We start from the raw sequence: 25083 nt of genomic DNA on the forward strand, positions 1-25083 counted from the left end.
AAGTACAAGAAAGCTGTTACGATGGAGTACCACTGTGAGTACTTGTGTCAGCTTATTAGTACACGACCTAGAACATTAAGAGTAGAAAGGCTACAACAAACTCAGAGGAGTCACTAGCTGCTGGTCGTATCGGTCAACCTTGTCTTTTATTGAGGAGTCTGTCAGGTGACCAGCGCAGGATGGTGGTTCTCTTGCAGCCCCTCACCTGGACCCCCATCTCTCAACATCTAGCGTCTCAAATCAGGACCCAGCTGTGCTCCCTCATCACTCTCTTCCTTGTCTGGGCTGTGATTTGCTGTCGTTGCCATGACAACTGGCCAATCACCTGGCATAAACATTCAGAGTGCTGTGCAAATGCATCCACCGTCAAATGTGAGAGAGAAAACAGCTCCACTCGCTTGTTCAGCGAGCGCTTCATGACCTTAGCATGTTCTCTTTCTTTGTCTTTCGCCTTTTTCAGTTGTAGTGCTCTTGCCTTGGTCAGATTGTGTGGATGTGGAAGGACGGCAGAAGAAAGCACCAATTAAAATATTTTTAAAAATGTGCCGCTTTGCTTATTCAAGTGCATTACAATCCACTTTTTCGGAATCAATGTTTTCATGTAAAAGAAAAGAAAATTCCTCTACCAGCTTAAATATCTCCCCTGGACACTCCAGGCCACGCAACCCTCATGATGCTGAGGCTGGTTAGCAACGCAGGCTACCGCTCTGTGACTGCGGCTCCATTAGCAACTGAGCAGTTTGACAATCGTGAAGAAGAGACCGTGTTTCCATAAGAGGAGGCGTCTCTTTAATCAGAGAAAAGGCTTTTCTCTTTCTCCTCAACTCGACACACTCCTGGGTGAACACTCGTGTCGGAGGTGCTATGATTAGAGACGGTCCTGCTACATCTACTGCAGTCCTGTCAGTTGCGCTGCAGGCTGGTCACTCACCCCGTTCATGGCGATGACCGTCCTCTGCCAGTCTTTATTCTGCAGGGTCTGAGTGTCCAGCTGCAACAACAGAGCAGTCATGAACAGCTTCAGTCTGGACCTCGGGAGATGTTTGTGTTTGTCCTACAGCTTCGCACTCTCACCACGTCATGACTTCATGCTCTTTTAAAGTCAACAGCCGCTTGTATCACAGGTGACTATTTTCTAACTGCACCACTCAACAGAACCATAAACTCCACCCAGCCAGGCACTGGGACCTGATGTCACGCATCTATTTTCGTCAGCGGACTAATACCAGGCTGCCAGGCTTTATTTGCATGAGTAACGTGACAACATCCTGTACCCGCTGCTGCTAAGCTGAACGCCAACTGTCCAACATGGTAGATGTTGCTTCACCCAAGAAAGAGCCAATCAGGTTCAGATAATCCTTTGGGTTTCCTCTTAATTCTTTTCATCAGAGAAATAAAAAGAGTCACATCTAAAACTCTGATAACCAGACACAACAGGGACTAATTCTCCTCGTCCTGCTCTGTGTCATTACCTTGGGTTTGATCAGACTGCTACGGACCCTGGCCCACAGACGGGCCCCGGCGGGTCTCCTGGGAGCCACGTCCCCCATCTCCTCCAGCCCTCCGCTGCTCTGATCCCCCCTCTCCTCCGTCACATTATTCTCATTCATCCTCTCCAGCATCAGCCGGTCTCACCGCAAAAACCTCAAGATTGAAGAGCCCCCACCCTTCAGATATGACTGAGACCTAAAACAGTGCAGCATGGAGAGCAGCAGGTTTCCCTCCCATCCATCACAGCACCAGGAAGAACCCCTTCAGAACCCCTTCAGAACTCCTTCAGAACCCTCTACAAACACAATCCGGGTGGTGATGAAGAGTGGAGCCTCCACGCTGCCTTTGTGTTCTACTTCCCAGGTGGATTTGGGGGATTAGGGCCTGAGAATCTCCTCCTACCCTCATTACCAACGTGCTCACGCCTGCTGCTGCTCGCCGCCAGACGCGCTGCTGCCGACTTACAGGCCCCCGCAGGGCCAATTAACTGCAATCAACACAGGAAGCTTCTCTTCTCCCCCCTCTACCAGTCACACACCTTTGCTAATACTGACAAGTGCAACACAGACTGTTGAAATGAGTGTGTGGCAGGAGCTGTGAACGGAATCCTCCCTGATCGGTCACTCAGGCAGCAGGGAGGTGGTTCCATCCTTAGTCATCGGCCTCATTTGCCATCATTTTTTTCCTGCAGGGAGAAGAGCCTAGGTGACCCTACAGGTCACAAAGATCATGTGTCCCATTCTCTGGGTCACTGGTTCCTGAAGAAGCCATTGGTGTGGGACTGTTCGAGTTGCCCCCTCCCCCCCCAGCTGGGAAATCCCTCCATTGGTTTATCAGAGTGCTTTGTGTCCCTCCATTTTGCTCTGGGGCAGCGCCAACTTAGAGTCTAATTCTCCCCCGTCACAACAGCACTCAGGTGGGCTGGGCCTCTAAACCCTGCTCAACAGGCACGAAGGCTGGAAGGACCCGGGCTGTCATGTCTGTCACACCAAAGTCAGAAGTCCAGACCAGCCAACTTTTCTCCGACCTTCTATCCTTCTATTCTGGTGACCCTGTGTGAACCGGAGCCTCGGGTTCCTGGGCTCAGCTGACAGGAGAGGAACCGGTCCGTACGCATGCTGCCTTCACTGATGCTCTTCATCATGACTCACATATCTGGGTGAACCAGCAGTTGAACAGCTGCACCTGATACACTGGTAAACATTAATATCTAAAACATCAGCAAGTGAGATTTGAGGTGATGCCCAGATGAGATGAAGTTTGAGAGGACGAGGAGGAAGTCGGGTTAGACGCTGGGGCGGATCTGTGTCCTGGGGGGGGGGCACGCTGTGATTGCCCTCCTCTACTGATTTACACGCTCAAACATCCAGTTTCACACTTAATCACCAATTAATGATGACTGACCGTTTTCATGATTAACTGCTGAATCGTTTGGTCAATACAGTTTCACCATAAATCCCCAGAGCCCGAAGTGAGGTGACACGAGTCTTTGTCCAGCAAACCCTGATACTCCAGACTCTGTTTGACATGAAGGGCTGGAAATAGTTTGTGGTTTTTCTTTAATTTTCTTGATGGATGAATCCATTAAGTGACAAATTGTTGTACCTTTATCTGTCCTTTGGCCATGATCTTGTCCATCATCTCTCCATCTTCTTTGCTCTGCCTGTTTTTGTTGCAACCCTTCTCGTAGCACAGCAGCCTCACAGTCTGAGAACCTTCCAGCTCGATCTCAAACTCCTTGGAAGAGAAGCACAACAAACTCACATGACAGCAGGTCTCAGTGCCGTTGTGCTTTGATTCGATTCCGTGGAATGTTTTCCTCACATCAATGGCATTTGTTTCCCACTTAGATTTAATTTTGGGGGGGGGGGGGGGGTGGCGGCTGATACTGTGTTTCAGTGTATTGTCATGAAGGCAGGAGGCGTCTCCACACTCACCTCGTTCCAGCTGGGCTCAGTGGAGTCTCTGTACACTCGAGTTTTAGCTTTGTTGACAAAGTAGCCAAAGGAGTCCACCTCCAAAGAGCAGTAAAGGTCTGGTGGGCACAAGAATAGTGAACACGTCACTGATCCCCACACGCGTGTCAGGAACACGCCCCTGATGCAGTCAGACTGCTGCCAGTTGTCCAAACCCTGGCAGTGATTTGAGGAGCTGAGGACATATTTGAGGCGGCTCGTACACCGTGTTCCTCACTAATCCCACTTGTTCCTGCAGCTGCCGTCCCAGCTGACAGCCCCAGAGAGACAAGTGGGGGGGAGGGGGGGTGGCACCACGTGCACATTTAATTCCTCGTATCATCTTAAGGAAATGCATGTTTTGTTTGTCATGAGAAGAAGGTACTCACTTAAGCTCTGTTTCAGCCCTGAAGCAGAATGGACGATGACATTCAGGAAGCCGTACAGACCAGGAGACTCATCGTCTGTCGAGGAAAGCATTCAGATTCCTCAGAAACACTAATGCTGGACATCACAAAGATACATGAAATCCTGAAACCCCTCACCCTCTTTATTCATGGTGACTGGAATGGTGTGGACCGTCTGGAGTTTCACGCAGGAGTTGGTGAGCATCTGCAGCTCCAGAGATGTCAGAGAGAAGCTTTTAAAGCCTTTAAGACACAAAGCAGGTCATACTATGTACCAACACAAACTGCATTATAATGCAACCTTCACATCTGTGACAACAAACACTCACACTTCTTCTGCTGCTCACGGATGATCTCCCTCCACTCAGCTCGTTCGTAGTCAGAAGAGATCAGAAATGTGAAACCCTGGAGGACGTGAGGAGACAAAGCAGTAATGTCAACCTTTCAACAGCAGGGGGCAGCACTAACTACACCTGGAGTTCTTAATTGAGATATTACACACTCCCTGCATGAAAATTCACCAGGAAATAGAACATGCATGATCTACAGTACATGTATGTAGAAGCATCCCTGATTGTGGGCTTACTTTGCCATTTCTGTTGGCAACTCGGAAGGCGATGTTGGGGGACATGAGCAAGAGCAGAGACTCCTGCTCCAATAACTTCTTCCTCAGGCGCTCCATCACTTTGGATCCTTTGATGGTTCTCTACAGATTGGCAGTGAATGTGTTAAAACTGTCCTCTTCATATTACCATTTGTCTTCACATGTTACTAATAAAGCAACAAATCAAATTGCAAATTAAAAGTTTGTATTTCTTCTTCAGTGTGAGTGAACTGGGGCTCTGCTGGACTGCGTCTCCTCACCTTCTCTCTCTGGATCTCATTCTTCATCTGGGATATTTTGATCTTCATGGCCTCGACCTCCTCATCCTGGACCAGGGGGATGGGGGTGGACTCGCAGTCCTCAAGGGTCTGGAAGGTCAGGTCAGCCAGAGGGATGTACCACTTACAGTCATACTGTTGCCCTTTCCTGTAGAACCACAGGCAGCATAAACACACGCCTTCTCTTCATTTGTGAATCATGTTTGCAGGCATTTGGCCTGACGACTGTGCTGCTGCACCATTTCAGCTGTCAGCAGAGTGAACACGAAGGCACCCTGAAGCGCACACGCCATCAAACAGCAATGGACACTTCACACACAGGCAACCCGACTACAGGAGACGGAAACAACAGAAAACTACATTCTCTCAATAAACCAGTCTACTTTCAGCCAAGCACAATTTCTTTTATCGAGTAACATCGGTGCCTGGGTGGAGTGATCCGCCAGACCACTGCCCAGGGCAACGCCGGCATTGCTGGCTCCCGTCTGGACGCTGACCCCGACTCACCCGGCAGCCTGCTTCTTCAGCTTGGTACACAGCAGCAGGTCAGTGAAGAGGAAGACATGACGAAGTTTCCTGGAACCTTCAACCAGTTCCACCATGAAGCGGTCCCTCAGAAGCTGACGGTTCTGCCAGGAAATGACATCATCAGCATTTAGACCGTGATCACCTACAAATATGTAAATAAGCAGCTAAGCCTTTGTTCTCCACCTGTATAGCAAACAGAAACTTGAAACACAAAGAAAGACTTGCTCAGAGCTTTCGTTCCTACGTGAAACGGCTGCCCTGCATCCGACTGATCACTCACACACCAGCGCAGACCAGGCAGGTTCACAGCCATGAACGGTTGAGTTGACACGGAAATCACTGCAGCTACTCAATAATCCGATGGAAAACAAAGGGCTGTTGCTCCGCCCACTGGCGCTGGAACACACTCCTGGCCGTTCTTTGTTGATGTGCTATGATGAGACAAACGAAACATCAGCAGCTTCAACTGCACTTTTAATGAGAGCAACCGGCACCACCTGAACGTCAGAAACGGACTTCATCACCTGCCAACATCCTCCACACGGAAGAAGAATGTTCCCTAGAACTTTCTTTGACCAGACATCACACCCTGGTGGGCGGGGCCAAGTTCCCAGAAACAGCAGAGGAAGCTGTCTGACAAGCACACGTTTGTGTGTGTGTGTTGGGGGGGGGGGGGGTCAGGAACCCTCCCCCACTTCCTCCATCACTACTGACTGAGATGAGTCAGCAGTGACTCGTGCAGCTTCCAAACACCTCCAGCTCCCAGTGTCCAACATAACACTCCAACAAAGTCGGAACGGGAACGTCACCAGCCTGCATCCCTCCCAATCAAAGGGGGACACTTCAGATCCACAGGACCATGAAGGCCTCTGAGGGGCCTGTAGGATCAAACATCTACACGGTTTTAATGCCTATGTTAATAAATGGGAGTCATCCATCCACCCTTCCACCCATCCATCCCTCCATCCATCCACCCTTCCATCCATCCCTCCATCCATCCACCCACCCATCCATCATCCCTCCCTCCCTCCATGTTCCCCCTCTTCTCCTGTTGAGGGTGGTGGGGGTGGAGCCTATCCCAGCAGCCTTCCCCCTGGACAGGTCACCAGTCCATGGCAGGGCCAACACATAGAGACAGACAACCATTGGCTCTCCCAGCCACGCCTACGGTCAATTTAGAGTCTGGATTAACCTGGTCCCTCTTGATGTCTTTGGACTGTGGAGGAAGCTGGAGTACCAGAGAGAACCCAGCAGGAACAGGGAGAACATGGAGACTCACCCAGAAAGACCCCGTGCTGCAGCCGGGGCTCCACCCACAACCTTCTTGCTGGGGGCCACAGGGAGGACCACTGCTCCACCCACAACCTTCTTGCTGGGGGGCCACAGGGAGGACCACTGCTCCACCCACAACCTTCTTGCTGGGGGCCACAGTGAGGACCACTGCTCCACCAGGGCTGCCGAAATCATCCCATTTTAAATAAAATAAATAAAAATATAACCCACTTCGCTTTGTAATTGGAGCTATTCTGGTGTGCTGCTGCATGGATGATCTCCTGGTCCCAACTGATAGATCCTAACAATTCTGAGACCAACTTCCATGAAATCTGAAGCAACGACTCACAAAGTTCTCACTGATTCAGTGTAAAATCTCACCATCTCGTAGAGAAAAGTCCCAAAGACCGGCAACATTCATTCAACTCTCCTGATGGTGAATGGGCACTTGCCAGAAAAATGACACACAGGGCTGCATGGTGTGATGATTATTTTGAATTCTTATTCTCATTTTCTGTAAAAACCCCATTAAAATGACAATGTGAATTTTGTGGGATTCAAACACAGATGTGTTCCTGAGCCTGATGTCAGGCAGGATGTCACTTTGATGGCGTACTGAACCCTGCAAGTATCTGGCAAAATACTGCAGGAGGACATATTGTGACTTTAATTAAATTTTAATTAACTGTGCCGACCTAATAAAACATATCTGCCATATCAAGATTAAGGGATTCTTGTAGTCCAACAGCTAATTAGCATGGCAGGGATGAAGTGTGTTTGAGTCCAACAGGAAGTGGTATTTCATGATGGCTCTGATGATGGAACGGAACCTTCTAATTTCTTCCGCTGCTGGGAACCACACACCTGATTTCAGGTTTCTGAGCTGGAGAACAGGGAACCAGATGTTGTACCAGGAGAACTTCCTCATTACTGTTTTTAAGGAAGCATAAGTGCACCAGCTTGAAGGCTGAATCATTTTCTGAATAACTGTCTGCCAGAATCTGGTGTATTTCAAACAGTTGTTGGCACTGGTGAGCAGGTATAACCCTGAGACGCCACACTGACCTCGCCCTTCTTCACGGTCATGGACTGTCTGCGAGGGGTGATCTCCTCATTAATACTGGACAGGAAGTTCTGAGAGATTCGCAGGGCGTCCTGTAACAGAGGATGGTCCAGGTGGCTGGAGGGTGTGTGCTTCAGTAGGTCCTGGGAAGGAAGTGATGATGATAATAATCACGTAAGACCAATGAAAACTCCTCATGCAGGTGAGCTGAGGCCACAGTGACTTACATGCAGAACGAGTGTGCTGCGCGTCACTCTGTCCACAGGCTTGTAGAGGAGAGCTGTGGAGGACCGGAGGTCAGCTCACCATCACAGCAACCCTGCTCACTCATCTTTCTCAGTACTCACCTTCCAGGGATTTTTTAGCTGACTTGTCTTTGCATTCCTTTGTGGTTTTGACCTTCAGATTCTGGTGAGAAGATGATGCAAGAGGGAATAGTGAGAAGAACTATCCAGATGAGAGCAGAACAACTGCCCTGCAGCACAGGTACAACAATCTAAAGAGCTGTGAGGAACGTGAGCAATGCTCCTCATCACTGGTCCTGCCGGCAGCTGTATAACATCACACACTCGGCCACTGCAGTCCTGCTGGGCAGAGCCTCATTACATACCTCTGATATCTCTGCAAACTGTACATTCGCCTGGCAGCACTTGTCTGCTGTCTCCACAGCAACCTTATAGTTGTCCACAAAGGCCCGGTACACTCCAAGCTGGCTGGCCTGCAGGAAGAGCAGAGTCACGTCAGATTCGTTCTATAACAGAAGACGGGAGAAAAGTCTGATGTGTCATTGTATGTTGAGTTCAGGCATGATGGAATTGATGGACTTGATTCAGCTGCTGGATACGCCAACGTATAGAAGAAGCCTGCGCACATGAGATTAAGAGCCAGAGCAGACAAACAGTCTGACTCATGTCATGCGAACGTTTCAGCCTGATGGCCTTCATCAGAGATCGAAGGTGTGTGAGCTACTTACAAACGTTTGAGTATTCAGCAGCTGAAACAGACACAACGTAGAACATCTGGAAGGTGCATCTCGTGTTTCCTCACATCCATACACAAAACCACATGTGTTTTTCTCCTTCTTTTAAAAAGACACACAAACTTTTAAGGAAAGTCTCTTGTTCTTTATCATCTGCAGAGATGGACAAGAAGATAGCGACCGATCTCTAAGCCCACACGAGTTAGCTTAGTGCAGTGAGTGGTAGCGGGGGGAAGTGTTAGCATAGGTCCATCAAAAGTCATCAACTGCAAGATAGAATTATGAGCAACTGTAATCACTACTTTTCAGTGCACAGTGTTGCAGTACCACTGTACATAGACACAGTATATTTAAGACTGTACATACTCCACTGCTGTACATACTTCTTCCTCTTTAACTTTTGTGTATTATTTTTATATATTACTTATTTTTGTGCATTTGCACACACCTCATATTTATCTTCACATACTATTTATGTTAAATTCTCCTTGTTCTTGCTGCTGTAATGATGTAAATTTCCCCACTGTGGGACGATTAAAGGTTGATCTTATCTTATAACTGTGTTTTGGTCTAGAAACTATTTCATGTGCTAAGCTAACTAGCATTGGTCTCAATGCAGCATTGAGGAGGGAGGACTCTGCACCTGCTGGTCTGTATCTGGGGACGATGGACACTCACTGTCGTTCCCAAAAAGTTGGTCGGTTCACTATCTAATCCATTTATGATTCCCACCTCGTTCCTTCTCGTGTTTCTATGACGCGATGAATCCTGGTTTGTTTGAAACCAGTGTACCATTTCATGCGGCGAGGTTCCATTGCACCTGATACACTGTGTTCTTATTCGGAGGATTTTGGTCAGACATACCTTTTCACTACAGCTATATGAAGTAGTTACAACGACTTATTAATTATGCTGCAGAAGGTTCCTCTAGGAACTTTAGGTACAAATCCTTGATTAATAGCTTTAATAACATGCAGTGACATGTTCTCTTCAGGCAAGACTCTGAAGTAATTCAAACATCAGAAACTCTAAATGTCATCGAGGGATGTGCAGGTCGAAGTTATTCATCTTGCAGTCATTACATGACCATTTATTCGCACATCTAAAATAGCTCCAGCATACCAGTCTCTGGAAGAGGTCGCCCACACTCTGCTGGTGGCTCCAGTCCTGGACGCGAGGCAGCAAAGCGTCATAGAAGTCTTTGTGGATCTCATGGAGCTCGGGCACTTTGAAAAAGATGGTCTCTATCTGCTGGATGGTCAGCATCGGCTGGGACGTGGTGGCTGCTGCCCTCAGGGGCTTCATGGGCTTCATAAAACAAAGAATTGCTGAATGAACTGCGAGTACTTTAACTGTGAACGCCAATCACATGATAAACATGAGAGCTCACAGGAAGTTGCTAAATTGCACTAACAGTCTGTTACCATTCTGAATCTGGCAGTTCGCCAAACATTAGCCGAGACAAACTACGGTGAAAACCAAACCAAGAGAGGCTATTGCTGCATTAGCAGACCAAGCTCGGGTTGTTGTCCTCACTTGTGTGACAAAGTAGGCAGAGGAAAACTTGATCTACGCCATAGGCTGACATGAGGTGAGCTGAATTGGGCCCTCAATCCATCCATCCTTCAATTCATCCATCCATTTTCTACCACTTATCACGAGGGGGGTGGAGCCTATCCCAGCTGACATTGGGTGAGAGGCGGGGTTCACCCTGGACGGGTCACCAGTCCAACACAGGGCCATCAGGAGCAATTCGGGGTTCAGTGTCTTGCTCAAGGACACTCGGACATGGTCACCGAGGGAAGTGGGGATGGAACCAGCGACCCTTTGGTTGCTAGATGACCGCTCTAGCTCTGAGCCATGCCGCTCCTTGTCCTTTGGGCCCTATTTAAGTGAGCTATGGCGCCAGGCAGACAGTGGATTGTGTTCAGCCTCATTCTGGTATCTAGAGGCGAGTAATAAGAATACAAACCAGGGCGATAAAAGGCCGTCATTACACACCTGATTATTCACAGGTGTGTTCCAGGTGTAACATCACTTAGACCAATCAGAGAGCCTTGTGTCATTCCCTCTAAAGCCCAGGTTGGACTCGGAGGACTGCTGTTCATCTGCTGGTCTGGGTGCAGAGTCTCTAACATCTCGCCCCTCATGATTCCACTGATCAGAGACCAGCCTCTTTTGGGTCCATGGAGCAAACATCTCCTGCTGCGCCTCTACATGGAGGCACCATGGAGGCACCAGACCAGCCTCTGCTCCACGCTGGAGCAGGTGGAGCAGGTTCACTCGCTGTTTAAAGGGCGTAGCGGCTGGCGTGGAAACGTCATGAGCACCTGCTTGAAACTAGCGATGACCCTTGAGCTTGAGTGAGCGCTAGCTTGAACCTTGTTGACCAGAGGACCCTTGGTGTGCAAGAGGTAACATGCTATTCTAACCTGTGCAACCTCAGGTAAAAAATAACAAGATAACTATAAATGTTACAAGAAAGACAGCAACTCAATAAAATATTGTGGTCAAACATTTGCTAGCTGAATTAGCTGAAATCAGCAAACTGTACTACTGGTGTTAGCAGACCAAGCAAGACTGTCGCCACAAAACCTGGTAGCAAAAGATTTCTCTTATGAGCCAAAACTTCGCCATGCAAGAGGAAGAATGTGCCATTTCTTTTTGATTCTCAACTGACATGTGAGCGTTGAGCGTCGACGAAGGAGGTTAGAGGAGGCCCACGTGTAAGAAATCAAGCAATGTTGTGTGCCAGAGGGAAACATCTTCTTACATAAAGAACAATATATTGTTTTTGAGGTTATATAATCTTGCTCTAAAACAAAAACATACAACTATTTAAAAACAAACAACTTGAAAATACGAGCTCAGTTCACATGTGGCAGAAATGTTGTTTGCTCATCAACTTGTACGTGTGTGTGATTAGTTACACGTACAATCAAAAGTGCTTCCAGGTGGCTGAGGTAAGTCTCCTCACTGGCCAGGATGGCCGACAGAACCCACTTCCTCATCTCCAGACCCTTCTCCTGGTCCAGCTCCACCTGACATAAACAGAACCAGAGAAAACAAACTTGACGGACGCATGGGCTGTAAATGGGTTTGTTTCAGGCCTGCAAACCTCTGGAGACACTGTTGTGGGACTGACAGCCCAGATCTCACTAGACTCTGCAGGTTTTGATTCCAGGGAGGAGAGGATGTGTTCTCCCACACAGGTTGAAGGCACCGGTCATCCAGCTGCTAGCTGTCATGGAAGCACTAAGCATGCCATTATTTGGCTGGATTAAAAGAAGGTGTATGCTGGCATCTGTTTGGCGGGAGTGGACTCCATACTGCTCCATACTGAGAAGCCCTCGTCCACATGGTGGATGTTAAACTCCCAGCCCTTGGATGCTCCAGTAGCTTGCTGCAACACTTTTTCATGCAGACCTTTTGCTTTATCAGCCCACACTGCCCACCAAAGTCAAACAGCATTTCTATTGGCAATAGTTAGTGACACAAAATAAGCATTCAGACTGGTTGTCCCCACTTGTTACAAGATATCTAATGGTTTGTTAAAGGCACAAAACATAACACAAGGGTTTTTTTTGGGGGGGGGGGCATTTCCTGCATCACACTTCTGCACACGCAGCATGCTGTTGGTAACAGAAAGCACAGTGCTGGCGGAAAAACTCACATGAAGATGATCATTGACAAGAACAAAGATGACTTTTCTTTTTACTGAATTACTGAAAATCATGATATTTAAAGGAGGGCCAGGCTCCCAGATTTCTATGTACTTTTTGTCATAATCCCTGAATCTGTCACGATGGCTCGATGGTGATCAATAAACTGTGGTGTTTAAAAAAGGAAGCATCAAAATCTCTTATTTACAAAGGGGTGCAGGGCCGAATTTACTTCCAACCAATCAACAACTGCTACCAGCTAGATTGGTTGGCCTGTTCAGCTGTCAATCAACAGCCAAAACCAGACTGCACCTGATTGGGCAGCTTCGCTGTCCATCAAAAGGCTGAGACCAGGAAGCCTAAAGCCGGTATCAAGGCCTTGTTGGGTCGGTGTTGGGTGAGCAGCGTCCAGGAGGACGAGCACGGATCCAGAAGAAACCACAGCAGAAAGAAAAAGGTCTTTTATGGAACGAGCAACGGGTGAGAGGAGGAGGATGAAAGGCTTGGTGCAGTCCAGGGATTCCTGGGTTCATTTTCTCTCTGGAGGAGTTGTAAAGAACCTAAAGGCTGAGCTACGTATGCACAAGTAGCAGCCTCTCTGTTGGACAGGTGAGAAACCCGTTAGCTGACTTGGCTACCGAGCTATAGAAGCTACATTAGCGCTAGTTTACTGTCAATGTAGATTGTGAGCTTGAACAAAATGCAGTGTAACGGTCGCTGACCTCTTTAGTGACATCATTCACCAGGGAGGGCGAGTGGGAGTGAGGAGGGAGAGTTCATGATCAGAGCACAATTCAAAAAAAAATTCCACAGATTTATGCTATATTGTTTGTATATTGTGATTCATTTGTTGAATTAATAAAGAAAATAAAAGCATATGAAAAAAAGAAGCCAAAAACAGGCAGCGCCCACTGCTCCTTTACAAGACAGAAATTAAGTTGATACATACTCAAGTAATGTCAAAGAACATTATAGATTAAAGGAACACACCACCTTTTTGGGAATAAGCTGATTATCCATCATCCCCTGAGCCAGATTAGAAGACAGAAATGCTCCTCCAGGCCTGAGACCCAGGCCAGTTAGCTTAGCACAATGACTGGTAGTGGGTGGGAAGTGTTAGCGTAGCTCCGTCGCTGCCTGCATTAATATCAGGAGGGTTGTGTGTAGCCTCGGTGATGAATACCAGTTTAACATGAGGAGACGTTGTAGTGGTAGAATCAGACACGTAGCCGGAACTACTTTCCTGACTGGGTGCAGTGATTTGATGCAGCACCTCCAAAGCTCCACTGGAACTTGGGTCAACAGAACCAAAGGTTTGTTGAGGACTAGAAGAGCGACTGCTGCTACTGATGATGAGGAGGAGGAGGAGGATTCCTGCTGGACACACCAGCATCCTGGACCTGAGCTAGCTGATGCTAACACTTCCCACCCACTACCAGCCATTGGGCTATGCTAACTAGCCTGGGCCTGAGCTAGCTGATGCTAACACTTCCCACCCACTATGAGCCATTGTGCTAAGCTAACTAGCCTGGATCTGAGCTAGCTGATGCTAACACTTCCCACCCACTATGAGCCATTGTGCTAAGCTAACTAGCCTGGATCTGAGCTAGCTGATGCTAACACTTCCCACCCACTATGAGCCATTGTGCTAAGCTAACTAGCCTGGATCTGAGCTAGCTGATGCTAACACTTCCCACCCACTATGAGCCATTGGGCTAAGCTAACTAGCCTGAACCTGAGCTAGCTGATGCTAACACTTCCCACCCACTACCGGCCAACAGGCTAAGCTAACTAGCCTGGATCTCAGCTCCCTAGAGCAAGTCTATGTCTTTCTTCTGTTCTGTCACTGGGGACGATGGACAATAGGAGACTTTCCCAGAAAGTGGGTGTGTTCTTGTAAGAAACCAGAGCAGAGGTGGATGATGTGGAGTAACTTTACCGGCAGGGTTGAGTCCAGTGAGCAGGACGACTGAGTGTCTCGGCTGCAGCGGCTCTTTGAGCGGAGCTGTGGCGAGGAGGTAGGAGACCCATGAAAAGACAGTTGAGGCTGGTGCTCCTCTGAAGGCTCCAAGTCATATGTGTTTGAGGGAGGGGTCTCATTGTAGGGGACGTCTGTGAGGAACAGTCAGAGTTGTGTCATCAACATTGGACATCTGGTGATAAACAGAGTCATCATTGGAAAAACTGCAAACTGTCACGCTAACGCTGCGTCCGAATAGCCAAGCAGGTCTGATGGTAGGTCTCAGAGCAGGTCGCAGGCTGTCCCAAACCACAACTGGCGTGAGTAGCGACCTACTTCTCAACCTAAACTCCAGCCTAAACACGCCCACATTGTAGGCCGGTTCAGGTGCATCCTACGGAGCAACCTATGGCCCACAATGCACCGCGGACTTCTTCTTCGTCCCCTAAAAACTTGTGGACCCTCAAGCCAAGTTTGTGCCACCAACAGTCTCCCATTCTGATGAACACCAACATTTATAGTCGTTGATGACTAAAGGTGCGTTAATGTGCTTAATAATAGAGAATGAGGGAAGAGTGGAGTGCAGTACGACAGTCAGCCAGCAGGTGGGGCTTTCGTTGGTGCTGTCTACCTATTTGCAGTATCTGTGCTCTGCCAGCAGAGGTCGTGCTTCACCACCAATCTTCTAGGGTGTCTGAATGGTGCCGCCGTGTTTGGGTTGTAGGAGGAGGACGTAGCAGGAGGACGTAGGCTGGTACTTGGCAATTCGGACGCAGCCCAAGATTTGTCAATAAATCCCAGCACCAACGACAATGATGAAGCTGCACATATCAACACGTGTTAACACGACTGACACACACCTGATCAATAGAATATGGATACTCTATATTGATTAAATGCAATGAGAGCACAGGACTAATTATTCAAGCTATCCATGCCTGCCTTTCACATCCCGTAATAACAGAACATGCTTTGAGTCACGTGTACATCGTGTTTAACAGGTGTGTTCTTTGGTCGCGTGTTGTGGTGCCTCCCCATCGGGGTGAGGGTGAACATGCATCAGACAAACAAGTCTAACAGTCCACAAACATACGTCCAGTCCTGTGATTTGCCCGCCATCATTATTGCCATTGTTGCTGATGTCACCACTGCGGAGTAGCAGCAATGAAAGTAAGTAAGTCTGGTGATGTGGCCAAAGGTATGCAACTTCTCACCTCAGCTTGAAAACAGGAAAGAGAGGATTCTGGAAAGCGGGGAAGGCTAAAACCTGGAGAGGCAGGAGGACAGACAGGCCGATGGACAGGGAAGATTGGGAAGTCCATGTGAGAGGCCCTGCATGTTCCAGGGAGATTATCTATCAGCCGCCACTGCATGAATAGCGCTTCCTCTCTGGGGCAGCAGCCTGGGAGACGCTAACCCTCTCAGTCCACACAGTCCCGGAATAAGAGGGAGAAAGAGGATTTATGCAGCGCAGGAGTCATTTGGCTCTGGTTCTGTGAGAATGTGGACGTCACAATAGATCCTCGGTGAGGACGACTACTAAGAAAGTGTCCAGGCAGCACGTCCGGAAAATTCTGCAATACATCTGCTTCAGAGCGGAAACAGATTTTCAGCACAAGGCCATCTCCTGACCAACACACGTTCACCCCAGACGAGCTGCAACATTCTCCCAGTCTCAGTGTTGCCATGGCACACGTTTACTCCGCGATGAATGGGTTCTCCAGGTTTCACAAACTTATAAGATACAGAGTTTGAGTTTCACTGTGCTGCAGAGACACAGAAGCCTGGACCTGCTGAGCTCAGGTGACAGCGGCACCTTTTCTTTGCGAATCTGTACTTGCCTGCATTTTTCATCTATTTGTTGGTGTTCTTTGACCATTTGTCAATTATTTTTAAAGTTTTATTCATTTTACATATAATTTTATTTAGTTACTTTCCATCATTATTTCATCTAGTCGTTGTATCTATAAGAAGTCCACTTTTATTTCAATAGTCGCTTTTCCTTCTCTCTAGTCCCGTGGGGGCAACAAGAAGGAAAACCAATAAAAAACATTTATGAAGTCATTAAGAGGTATTCAGACAGTTTCTGTCCAAATCTAAAAATGTTTTCTGTACTTTCTGTCCTGTGTGTCCTTGTGTGTGACGGTGAGCCCTGGAGCGAGGCCCAAATCTGTGTTGGCGGTGACTGTGACCTGACGGATTTATCCGGGGTCTGAGGGTGTGCTGCTGCCCACACAAGCATGAGACGCACTGAAGACCTGCTGCCAGCATGGAGGAACAACCCTGTAACCACAAAGGCCCCTCAGATACACAAATGTTGAGACACACAGACGACTCGGAGCGGAACTAGAGGGCACCTGCAGAGCACCGACCTCCTCCTAGGTGAAGGGATGCCATCAGATCTGGATCTGGTTCCCGATCATCCCAAGCTAATCAATTACTCCTCAACCTGAGTTCTATCATCCAGTTCTGCCCCCGATAAGTGCTGCAGTTAGGGTTTTTTTCTTTTTGTTGTTTATTTTTGCTGACTTTTAGCTAAAAGCCTTGCACCAGTACTGTGTGCACTCATCAAAAAGGATCTACCTCCCAATCCAGCTTGGGAGGTAGATCCTTTGCAAAGGTGCAAATACCAACAGAATGAAATAGCTCAAAATACCAGAGAACTATGAACAAGGAAGTGGTCTTTTCCTCGCATTAAAACTAATGAGCTGTGAAAAATAAAGCCAGCCAACTTGACTCGAGCCTACTTGCGCCCACAAACTCAGCCAGAAACCTGGGTGTCATGATTGATGACCAGCTGACCTTTAAGGTTCATGTGGCCTCAGTTTCTCGGTCTTGCCGTTATGCCCTCTACAACATCAGGAAGATCAGACCCTTCCTGACCCAACAGACCACACAGATTCTGGTTCAGGCTCTTGTCATCTCACGCATTGACTACTGCAACTCTCTTCTGGCAGGCCTCCCTGCAGGCTCATTCAAGCCTCTGCAGATGATCCAGAATGCAGCAGCACGTCTGGTCTTCAACCAGCCAAAAGGGCACATGTCACCCCGCTGCTGGTTTCTCTTCACTGGCTTCCAGTGGCAGCCAGGATCAAATTCAAGGCACTTCTCTTGGCTCACAAAACAATCCCAAGAACGGCTCCAGCCTACCTGGAATCCCTGATCCAGGTCTACTCTCCTTCTCGCCCACTACGCTCTGCATGCCAAAGACGCCTGGTGCTTCCAGCCCAGCGCTGCTCCAAATCTCTAGCCAGACTCTTCTCTTCTGTTGTTCCCAAATGGTGGAACCAACTACCGAACTCTGTGCCTTCTGCTGAGTCCCTTTCTACTTTTAAGAGACAATTGAAGACTCAATTGTTCAGAGAGCACCGAGGCACTGAACCTGACTCTGCTCCTCTTTGGGGTAGAATCAGTCAGAGGGTCCAAGACCCAGCACTCAGTGACTATGTAGCACTAACTGGGTTGGGTGATGTTGTATGTTTGTCAAAAAAAAAAAAAAAAAGAGGGGGGGGGGGTGACACTTCTTCTGCCACTAGATGGCAGTACCTGTGACCAAATCACAACTGAAGCACTTTTGTGCTACTATGGACTTTTCCTTAACTAAGTCTGAATTCTTGCTTGTGTTGTACGTCGCTTTGGACAAAAGCGTCTGCTAAATGAAACTGTAGAATTCTAGCCAATCTGCCCAGGCTAGTTAGCTTAGCACAATGACTGGTAGTGGGTGGGAAGTGGTAGCGTAGCTCCGTCTCTGCCACCATGAATATCAAGAGGGTTGTGTGTAACCATGGTGATGAATACCGGAGACTTGTGTGACAAACTTCTCCTGCTTAGCCCCTTTTTAGCAGCAACCAGCAAAACATTCAAGCAAAATTTGTTCCAACCATATTGGAGGAATGCTCCCAAAATACAACAACCTACTATCTCCAGGTGCAACATCTCTGAAAATGTCTTGTGGGACATCATGTCCATCTCCAGAAGTGCTTTGCATTGTGGTCCCCCACAGTTCCTCCAACATTCAGGGGGTGTCCATCATGTCTGAGGAGGACTCATCCAACATTTTATCAAGCTTCTCCATCTGTATTCCCTCCGCCTCCATCTCCTCATCACTGTCCTTCCCTGCTCAGATGCATTTATCCCTCCTTCACACATCGTGTATGTACATGAAATAATTCAGCCATCCATCCCTCCATCTTCTCCCTCTCCTCCTGTTGAGGGTGGTGGGGGTGGAGCCTATCCCAGCAGCCTTCCCCCTGGACAGGTCACCAGTCCATGGCAGGGCCAACACATAGAGGCAGACAACCATTGGCTCTCCCAGCCACGCCTACGGTCAATTTAGAGTCTGGATTAACCTGGTCCCTCTTGATGTCTTTGGACTGTGGAGGAAGCTGGAGTACCAGAGAGAACCCAGCAGGAACAGGGAGAACATGGAGACTCACCCAGAAAGACCCCGTGCTGCAGCCGGGGCTCCACCCACAACCTTCTTGCTGGGGGCCACAGTGCTGACCACTGCACCACCCTGCTGCCTAATTCAGCCACAGACAACTGAATACTCCTCTCACACACACTTGCCTACGTCACAGTTTTCACTTCCATATCACAAAGCTGCATCTGCAGTTACTGAATGAATTCTTGTTTGACCAAAAGTAGCTTCTGTTCAAGGGCTCATCTTGTCTCATCCCGTCCAATCCTTTCCCATTCTGTCCCATCTGTCCATCCTGTCCTGTCCCGTCCTCAGCTAAAGCAGCTCAGTATGGCTTCAGCTGTGCCATCGAGCTGTAATAAAAACCCTCTAATGATGTTATGTCAGAGCGCTGCAGCTGGATCAGAGGGACGCTGATCCGGTCCGTCCCTGAACTCTCTAATTCTGTGGTTTTCAAGAACAAAGTTGAGGCTGACTTCATGTCATAACTGCAAATGGTAAAACACCAAGATTTCCAAAGGAATCATCTGTGAATGCCCTCAGAGCTGTTTGATGCAGCTCCCTGTTGTGCCCTGAAAAGGCGGAACTGTCGGTGGACTGCCACGTGAACGGGAGCTGTGACATCAGCTGCGTCCGTGCTGGACAAGCTATTGATGACAGAGCAAAGACGCATTCACCCTCTAATCCCAATCCAGAGAGATGAACTGTGCTGGGACAGGGACAGATGTGAGCCTGGCGAGCAAATTCACCAGAGCAACATACAGCTCCATCACCATCACCGCCAAACGCACAAATACTAACCAGCTACAACCATCAGGGGTTCATTAATTCCACTTACATGAGGAGAGTCAGAGCCCTCCTGCTGGGACACCATTGATCACACACACAAAACCACCGTCTGGTGAGGAGGAGCGTGTGTTGATCGATTGTGTTGACAGATTTTAGGTTCAACAACTTCACTCCGACAACCGATGCAGGATAGTCCCAGAGACTATTTGGCCACGATCCAAAACAGTTTTCCCTGCTCATCTAAAGCTTTCACACAGAGCAGGAATACTGCCGTGTGCATCGCCTCGCAGGAGGAAGAGTTCAGGGACTGAATGTGTGGACTGAACGTGCCTCCACTGACCCAGTTATCTAGAAATCTGTTCCCCCGCTTGATGGTTGGACCCCTGAATTTGAGGGTCAGGTCTTAATTATCGTGTCGCTGAGTAGGTGGTCAGGGGGTTAACGTATCAGGAAACACACTGGTGGGAATCAGTTTTGGCCCACGAGGGATCAAAGCGTATCGAGAACGATGTCAACAAGGGCATCAGGAGTCATTGTGGATGTCAGAGCAGAAACTCCCATCAATCAATACAAACCCAGTTTGTTGTTATTTCAGTCTGAGCTGCGGTGAGACGACACCTGTACTGTCACTGCAGTCATTCTCCCAATCATGGCACTGTTGTCCAAGCAACAGAGGACACCAGCACAACTGCTTCCGGCTGTGCAGCTGCTGGCCAACAGCAGGACGTGACCTCTGACATGTGGGATCCATTCACGCCCCTTTAATCTCTGTGGGGACTGTTATGGCCACTGTGGAGCCCCTCTGAGCGTCGTGCTGGCATCCTCGCATCAGCACGCCAACTAGAGGGTCTCTAGAAAAGCCCGCCAGCACCACAACCAGCGCCAGCACCACCATAGTCTCTGTAGTCAGCCCAAACACATGAATGGATTCTGGGATTGATTATAGCTGTTAGATTATAGATTCTGATTTTGAGAGGATAGAGAGACAGAGACAGAGAGATCATTACAGACGATGATGAACACACTTCTAGGCTCAAACATAGAAAAAGTCACAATGACCTCTCAGGTATGATGAAATATTAATATGCATACCTGAATAGAATGTTAGTGACCGGACCACCTCACCTGATGTCTTTTAATGTGATTCTCCAAGTCAAAATCTGCCTAGCAACCCACAGCGTGTTTGCATTCTCCATCATATCAACAAATAATAACAAAACGTGAGCGGAGAGGAGAGGTAGCCGATTATGGTCCAGTCTGTGCTGCCTTTCAAAGAAAAAGGAACCCAATTTGTTTTCCTAACCAACCAACTTGACAGACCAAGAAGCAGAAAGGGATGTTGGGGAGATTTCAAAAATGACAGTCACCAGTACTCTGATCCGGGCCGGTTCTGGAGGATGCAAGTCTGTGTACTGATCCAACAACACATCATTAATTGGCCCTGACATGGGACCCTGCTAGGTCCAGAAAAGCTTACTTACCTTTGACGACGACCCCATTCAGGAAATCAGTTCTTCTTTGCAGCACATTGTACAATGTTTACTTGGGGGGGATTAGGCGAATGCATTAGATTGGGTTCTATGTACATAGATTACATAAATTTCCTGGTACCCAGCAGGTTGCCACAACCCTGATTTTTTTCCAGATTAATATCTGTATTTTCATCAGTCTGTCTCCCAGGGCCACTCCAATATTAAACCATAATACACCTTTAAATGTCAATAAGGATCAGATGTAGGAATGCAGAGCTTGACTTTGCTTGTTTTTAAAGACAAGCAGTTTCCTGGTTCCCACCCACAGGCCACGCCCACTTCCCAGAGAGCGCTCTGTCCAAAACAAACTGTGCTGACCAGTGACAACAACCTCCAGGTCAGACTGCTGGTGAGGTGAACACATACCATGCTTAACACACACACACACACACACACACACACTGCTGAGACATTCCATAAAAAGTACCCTGCCAGCAGCAGCACAAAGGGCCCTTTGAGAAGAGCAGGGAGGGAAGACTCAAGCCTCATAAACACGTCTGATTAGAAGAGTGACTAGAAGACTGAACAGAAGCCTGACTAGAAAAGTGAACAGAAGCCTGACTAGAAGAGTGACTAGAAGACTGAACAGAAGCCTGACTAGAAGAGTGAGCAGAAGCCTGACTAGAAGAGTGACTAGAAGACTGAACAGAAGCCTGACTAGAAAAGTGAACAGAAGCCTGACTAGAAGAGTGACTAGAAGACTGAACAGAAGCCTGACTAGAAAAGTGAACAGAAGCCTGACTAGAAGAGTGACTAGAAGACTGAACAGAAGCCTGACTAGAAAAGTGAACAGAAGCCTGACTAGAAGAGTGAGCAGAAGCCTGACTAGAAGAGTGACTAGAAGAGTGAACAGAAGCCTGACTAGAAGAGTGAGCAGAAGCCTGACTAGAAGAGTGACTGGAAGCCTGACTAGAAGAGTGAGCAGAAGCCTGACTAGAAGAGTGACTGGAAGACTGAACAGAAGCCTGACTAGAAAAGTGAACAGAAGCCTGACTAGAAGAGTGAGCAGAGGCCTGACTAGAAGAGTGACTAGAAGAGTGAACAGAAGCCTGACTAGAAGAGTGAGCAGAAGCCTGACTAGAAGAGTGACTGGAAGCCTGACTAGAAGAGTGAGCAGAAGCCTGACTAGAAGAGTGACTGGAAGCCTGAATAGAAGAGTGACTGGAAGCCTGACTAGAAGAGTGAGCAGAAGCCTGACTAGAAGAGTGAGCAGAAGCCTGACTAGAAGAGTGAGCAGAAGCCTGACTACAAGCCTGACTAGAAGAGTGAGCAGAGGCCTGACTAGAAGAGTGAGCAGATGCCTGACTAGAAGAGTGAGCAGAAGCCTGACTAGAAGAGTGAGCAGAAGCCTGACTAGAAGAGTGAGCAGAAGCCTGACTACAAGCCTGACTAGAAGAGTGAGCAGAGGCCTGACTAGAAGTCTGACTAGAAGAGTGAGCAGATGCCTGACTAGAAGAGTGAGCAGAAACCTGACTAGAAGAGTGAGCAGAAGCCTGACTAGAAGAATGAGCAGAGGCCTGACTAGAAGAGTGAGCAGAGGCCTGACTAGAAGTCTGACTAGAAGAGTGAGCAGATGCCTGACTAGAAGAGTGAGCAGAAGCCTGACTAGAAGAGTGAGCAGAGGCCTGACTAGAAGTCTGACTAGAAGAGTGAGCAGATGCCTGACTAGAAGAGTGAGCAGAAGCCTGACTAGAAGAGTGAGCAGAGGCCTGACTAGAAGAGTGAGCAGAAGCCTGACTAGAAGAGTGAGCAGAGGCCTGACTAGAAGTCTGACTAGAAGAGTGAGCAGAGGCCTGACTAGAAGAGTGAGCAGAAGCCTGACTAGAAGAGTGAGCAGAGGCCTGACTAGAAGTCTGACTAGAAGAGTGAGCAGAGGCCTGACTAGAAGAGTGAGCAGAGGCCTGACTAGAAGTCTGACTAGAAGAGTGAGCAGAGGCCTGACTAGAAGTCTGACTAGAAGAGTGAGCAGAGGCCTGACTAGAAGAGTGAGCAGAAGCCTGACTAGAAGTCTGACTAGAAGAGTGAGCAGAAGCCTGACTAGAAGAGTGAGCAGAAGCCTGACTAGAAGAGTGAGCAGAGGCCTGACTAGAAGTCTGACTAGAAGAGTGAGCAGAAGCCTGACTAGAAGAGTGAGCAGAGGCCTGACTAGAAGTCTGACTAGAAGAGTGAGCAGAGGCCTGACTAGAAGAGTGAGCAGAAGCCTGACTAGAAGCCTTTCTGAGCAAGTGCTTTTGCGTTGTTTTTAGACTCGTGATGTAGACGATTGTCTTGGACGTTCCTGGGTGAGCTGCAGCTGGCCTGTTGTGGTCCGGGCCCGGAAGGAACCAGAACCTGGACCCGCTGTCAAGCGCCCGCCCCTTGAGACCTTCCAGCTGAAACACTTGAAATGAGGAGAAACTCTCAGACCGTCTTGACCACACAGGCAGCTTTGACCACGAGTGTCGTGTCATGATGGTGATTAATTATGGCCCGACAGCTCCATCAGAGATCTGGCCCCTTACGCGCCATTCACAGCCAAGTCAGCAACTGGCCTCCACGCCCCGACCAGGAGACCGCACGCTTCCTGCTATTCGTGGAAAACAGAACCTCTGGAGACGAGTCCATTTCAGTGTTTCAGTGCCATCGGCGCTGGGCAATAATTCCAGACATTAAAATGATACTTCATCCAAATATCATCATTTGTTGACCCAGAGCTCACCTTTGGATCGGCATGACCTTTGTTGAATCCAGCAGCCTCATACTGGAGACCGGAGACCAGCACCAGCAGGGTTAGACAACAACACCCACCTCCTAACCTTTCAGGTCCTCAGGGTGTCTCCATCCAGATGCATCCACAGCCCTGCACAAACACTCTGGACATAAAACCCAACTAGAACGGCTCTGGTTCTAGCATTATCAACCGGCACGTTCAAGGTAAAACCAGCCAGTCACGCTAGAACCAGAACTAGAACCAGAACTGTTCTCGTTCACTTTAAAACACTCATACACAACAGTGGAATGTAACTGAAGAACAAAGTCCAGAAGAGCTACTTTGGTGACTGTGCAGTTCTGAAGCTCTGCCTCATTGTTACACAATGCTAAGCTAACTAACCAGGGCACAAAGCTGGTTGGCAGCAGAGGTTAAGCTGCCTTGACAGGACAAATTCATAGATTTTGGCGAATGCTACTAAGCTTTATGATAAAAACAAAAAAACCTCCTACCAACCCGTCAGAAGCCACAACAATGAGCAAATTATTGCAAACTGGCCTCAAAGCACCTCCCTGCCTGAGGCTTAATCCAGCAGCACGCACAGTAATGTTATTACAACATCAGGACATAAATCCAGATTTTCAGTAATCCAGTGAGCAAGGTCCAGCCGGAGCAGCTTCACGGGGACAAACGCTTCACCCCAGGCTCAAAGGGCCGGGACGAGGAGCAGGAGCAGGGAAACTCCATGGGCGCGACCCATGAAGTTGAGGAGCAGCCTGCTGACGTGGACACAGACGACGGGCAGCAGCCCACGTTCAAGAACACTTGGTGATGCTGCTGAAAGCCCTCGAGAAAGTTAGCAAGTCAGTCCTTCCAGACGCTGGTCAAACCCCAGGGATGTCATCAGCTTGTCTGAAGGCTACAGACTTTAACAAGAAAAGAAATGAATAAAAGGCAAAAATACGGTACCTGTTGCATCATGGGAAATATAGGAGCGTTTTTGGAGAATGAGATCAGTTTGTTGTCAAGTCAGGTTGTGTTTTTTTTTAATGCAGTTAAGCTGTGTCATGAAATGAGGAGACAAATGAACCACATCCAGTTTCTCCGCTGCAGCGACGCTGAACGGCCACCTCAGGGACGCTGAACGGCCACCTCAGGGACGCTGAACGGCCACCTCAGGGACGCTGAACGGCCACCTCAGGGACGCTGAACGGCCACCTCAGGGACGCTGAACGGCCACCTCCGCGTCACGTCACCGTCGGGCCTGCTTAATATCACGCCATCTGTTTCTCATCTGTTTCATACTTCTTCTCCACTATAAATGCAGGAATCGGCGTGAGAGAACGGGGGTGCAAGCCAAAAGGATTTGGACGCTTCGGTCATCTCATGCTGATTAAATCACCAACTATCCACTCGCTCGTCACATGATTGAGTCAGAGAGCTTTGGACTGGAT

General features: G+C 48.4%; 1 protein-coding gene across 2 annotated transcripts in view; it reads right to left on the bottom strand.

Moving 5' to 3' along the window:
* The window catches only part of LOC147260793 (breakpoint cluster region protein), a 34725-nt gene that overhangs the window by 4416 nt on the left and 5226 nt on the right, over positions 1-25083 (bottom strand). For both annotated transcript variants that reach the window (XR_015116698.1, XM_086207582.1), the window contains 16 exons: positions 14179-14351; positions 11514-11618; positions 9700-9885; positions 8209-8316; positions 7946-8006; positions 7826-7878; positions 7601-7741; positions 5243-5364; positions 4718-4883; positions 4440-4559; positions 4183-4258; positions 3992-4096; positions 3836-3910; positions 3429-3526; positions 3097-3228; positions 932-991 (listed from right to left, as the gene is read on the bottom strand). Coding sequence is in view for 1 of the 2 variants with exons in the window: in XM_086207582.1 (XP_086063708.1) it covers positions 932-991; positions 3097-3228; positions 3429-3526; positions 3836-3910; positions 3992-4096; positions 4183-4258; positions 4440-4559; positions 4718-4883; positions 5243-5364; positions 7601-7741; positions 7826-7878; positions 7946-8006; positions 8209-8316; positions 9700-9885; positions 11514-11618; positions 14179-14351 (1781 nt within the window). In the remaining variant the exon portion in view is untranslated. The remainder of the gene's footprint in view (positions 1-931; positions 992-3096; positions 3229-3428; positions 3527-3835; positions 3911-3991; positions 4097-4182; positions 4259-4439; positions 4560-4717; positions 4884-5242; positions 5365-7600; positions 7742-7825; positions 7879-7945; positions 8007-8208; positions 8317-9699; positions 9886-11513; positions 11619-14178; positions 14352-25083) is intronic.

Source organism: Aulostomus chinensis, chromosome 6 (genome assembly GCF_037954235.1).
Source record: "Aulostomus chinensis isolate RoL2024-O1b breed Wild chromosome 6, RoL_Achi_v1.0, whole genome shotgun sequence".
Classification (NCBI taxonomy): domain Eukaryota; kingdom Metazoa; phylum Chordata; class Actinopteri; order Syngnathiformes; family Aulostomidae; genus Aulostomus; species Aulostomus chinensis.